The 2,476-nt window shown below is 35.9% G+C and overlaps 1 protein-coding gene across 1 annotated transcript; it reads right to left on the reverse strand.

The window, feature by feature from the left end:
* Window positions 1-311: 311 nt before the first annotated feature.
* LOC124911874 (solute carrier family 40 member 2-like) lies at window positions 312-2,476 on the reverse strand. Its single transcript, XM_047452405.1, has 7 exons — window positions 2,278-2,476; window positions 2,023-2,173; window positions 1,744-1,940; window positions 1,239-1,664; window positions 782-1,169; window positions 602-712; window positions 312-516 (listed from the first exon to the last, which is right to left on the reverse strand). Exons 1-5 carry the CDS (start codon window positions 2,427-2,429, stop codon window positions 986-988), a joined length of 1,110 nt encoding a protein of 369 aa, XP_047308361.1. The 5' UTR covers window positions 2,430-2,476; the 3' UTR covers window positions 312-516; window positions 602-712; window positions 782-985.

A 2,476-nucleotide genomic window follows, 5' to 3' on the forward strand; every position in this document is an offset into this window, starting at 1 on the left:
TTGGAGTAGACCTGTGATTTCGTCATCGAGAGAAGAATAAGAGGAAGCGGATTCGAGAATCGGGAAGAAGATAGCCTGTGATCGGAGCAGTTAATGCTCTAATAACATGTGAAATTTTGATGAATTGAAAACAGACAGAGTCTGATATGTTCTCTATTGCAATTGCAACTGTTAAACTAATCAGTGAATTAGTGGGCAGTTACATTTCCATTATTAATAACTACATAATATCAGCTATAATAAGGTACCAAAGAGGGCTACAATACATCAAACAAACATGGTAAATCAAATTCAGAGGTGAAAACTAATCTAGATGAACAAACAAATATTCATTTACAACAACAATTATTGATATTGGTAAAACATAAGTTAGAAGGATCTGGCGCGCCACGGCGAAAGAAGTAACAATTTTTCAAAGTGAATGAGATGCTTTCGAACACGGTATATATGCAAACAATAAAGAAACACTGCCAATGTGACAAGAACGAACGATATGACAGTCAATTCCCAGAAATCCTAAAACAAAAACATTTCAATTAAATCCAAAAGATGCAAAAGAAATGAAACAATAGTTCATCTTGAGAAATTAAAACAAAATTACCTTAGGATTAGATATTATAATACCCATAACATACGTCATCAAATCCAAAACCGATTGTATCGAATTTTGAACACTTCCCACCACAATGCGATCGGATTCACTAACTTGATCCTATACAATTACCCACCACATAAGAAACTAGTCTAACGCCAAAAAAAAGGAAAAAAAATTATCGGGTACCTGCATTTGTTGCGTGACTGCTAAATCAAACATCCACAACCCTAAACGCGACGCAGCCACACCACCCATCAACATATAAGCAGAAGCAAATCCTTTTTTGACAAATATAGAAGCTACACAAACTATAAGGAAAGTCCACTTCACAAAATATTCCAAAAGTTAGCAACTTATAAATAATTGCATTCATTTAATACAAGCAATAAGTTAAAATAATACCTGTGACCAAATAGACCATAGCCCTGTTCTAAGTGGAGAAATCCGAGATTGCATAATTGGATACAAAAAAGTAGCAGTTATCCCTATTGTCGCGCTTATTCCTCGTCCAATCCCGATAATATAAGCAGGTATTCCTTCCCATATTAGCGCAGCCGTCATTAACGATCCAAAGCTAAAATAACACCAAAGAAAAATTAATATCGATTATAGAAAGAAAAAAAAATACTCAATTCAAGCTCACCTAAGAACAGTAAAATACAACAAGGCAAGAGCGATGCCAGGAAGGACTACTTCTTGTCTAAGGTAAACCTTCCAAGCTTTAACATACGAAAACCGCGAAAATGTATCCATAAACTTATTAGTTTCTTCTTCTTCGTCTACAAGAATTGGCGAAAGCCTAGAAGAAATCCTTCTTCTATTGCTTTCTTTCAGAGAAGGAATGCCTTTATAGACAGAAATGAATAGCCAATACTCAATTAGAACAAACAAAACATTCCATATCGAGAAGGCCATCGCAGAAGCTTTAAGCGATACGAAGCTAATGATTAATCCAGACGCAACTGGCGCGAATAGCTTGCAAACCAAATCAATTCTTCTTATGATTGAATTCATCTTAGGAAGAAGATGAACTTCCATAGGTTGTTGTCCTTCTGATATAACCACAACCCTGTAATAATAATATCAATAATTCAACAAAAACCTTAAACTAATACAAAACAAAGCTTAGATTATTATCTAAGTCTAACCATTCTCTTTCGATCAAGATTGTGCCCGCGAGAGTTGAAAGAGCACCAATTGCTCCGGATATGTTTGTCAATATAACCAGCGATAAGAAAACTGTAAACTTGGTTAGCTTAAGGTTTTCATAGATGAGCAAGGTAATAACAGAGCCACCAGCTACCAGAAAAGAGAGGTTTTGTGTTAAGAGCCAAAGCCGGAGAATCTGAAATTGTTGAGTTAATTCAGTAATTACAGAAATTGAAAACTGTAAAAGGATTTCAAATGGGTATTACAGATAAATTTACATTGATATATGACAGTTTATTTATCCATTGTCCAACAAGAGGACCAAAAACAACAATAGAAGCCGATTCCACAATTCCATAGATAGCAGTTAAGAGTAATGAATTAGGCCAAATATTGATCATATATAACCCAACAGAGAATTCCCACATCCTGCAATAAACAATGAATGAATTGACAATCAACCCATGAATCAAAACAAAATGAAACCCTCAAGACAGTTGCATGGATAGATTAATTATGATGTATTGTTCTACCTGGCACCCCATCTAGTCAAGAAGTGGCCGACGTACAAATAAACAAGCAGATATGATGGAATAGGCGGCGTTGGTGGTGGTGGTGGTGGCGGCGGTGATGGGTGATGTTCAAGTTGCAGAGACAATGGTTCTTCCCTGAATTCGTTCTCCATTTTGATGGAATGGAAAATGGGCTAGAAAGAACTTAACGAGTGGAGGA

This window comes from Impatiens glandulifera, chromosome 8 (assembly GCF_907164915.1).
Source record: "Impatiens glandulifera chromosome 8, dImpGla2.1, whole genome shotgun sequence".
Taxonomy (NCBI): domain Eukaryota; kingdom Viridiplantae; phylum Streptophyta; class Magnoliopsida; order Ericales; family Balsaminaceae; genus Impatiens; species Impatiens glandulifera.

Bases quoted from the DNA above. Each gene is read 5' to 3' on its own strand.
- LOC124911874 (XM_047452405.1), bottom strand. From the start codon at position 2,429: ATGGAGAACGAATTCAGGGAAGAACCATTGTCTCTGCAACTTGAACAT. The intron at 2,174-2,277 runs GTAGAACAATAC...TGTTTATTGCAG, and splicing joins TTGACTAGATGGGGTGCCAG to GATGTGGGAATTCTCTGTTG. The intron at 1,170-1,238 runs GTGAGCTTGAAT...GTGTTATTTTAG, and splicing joins TTGTATTTTACTGTTCTTAG to CTTTGGATCGTTAATGACGG.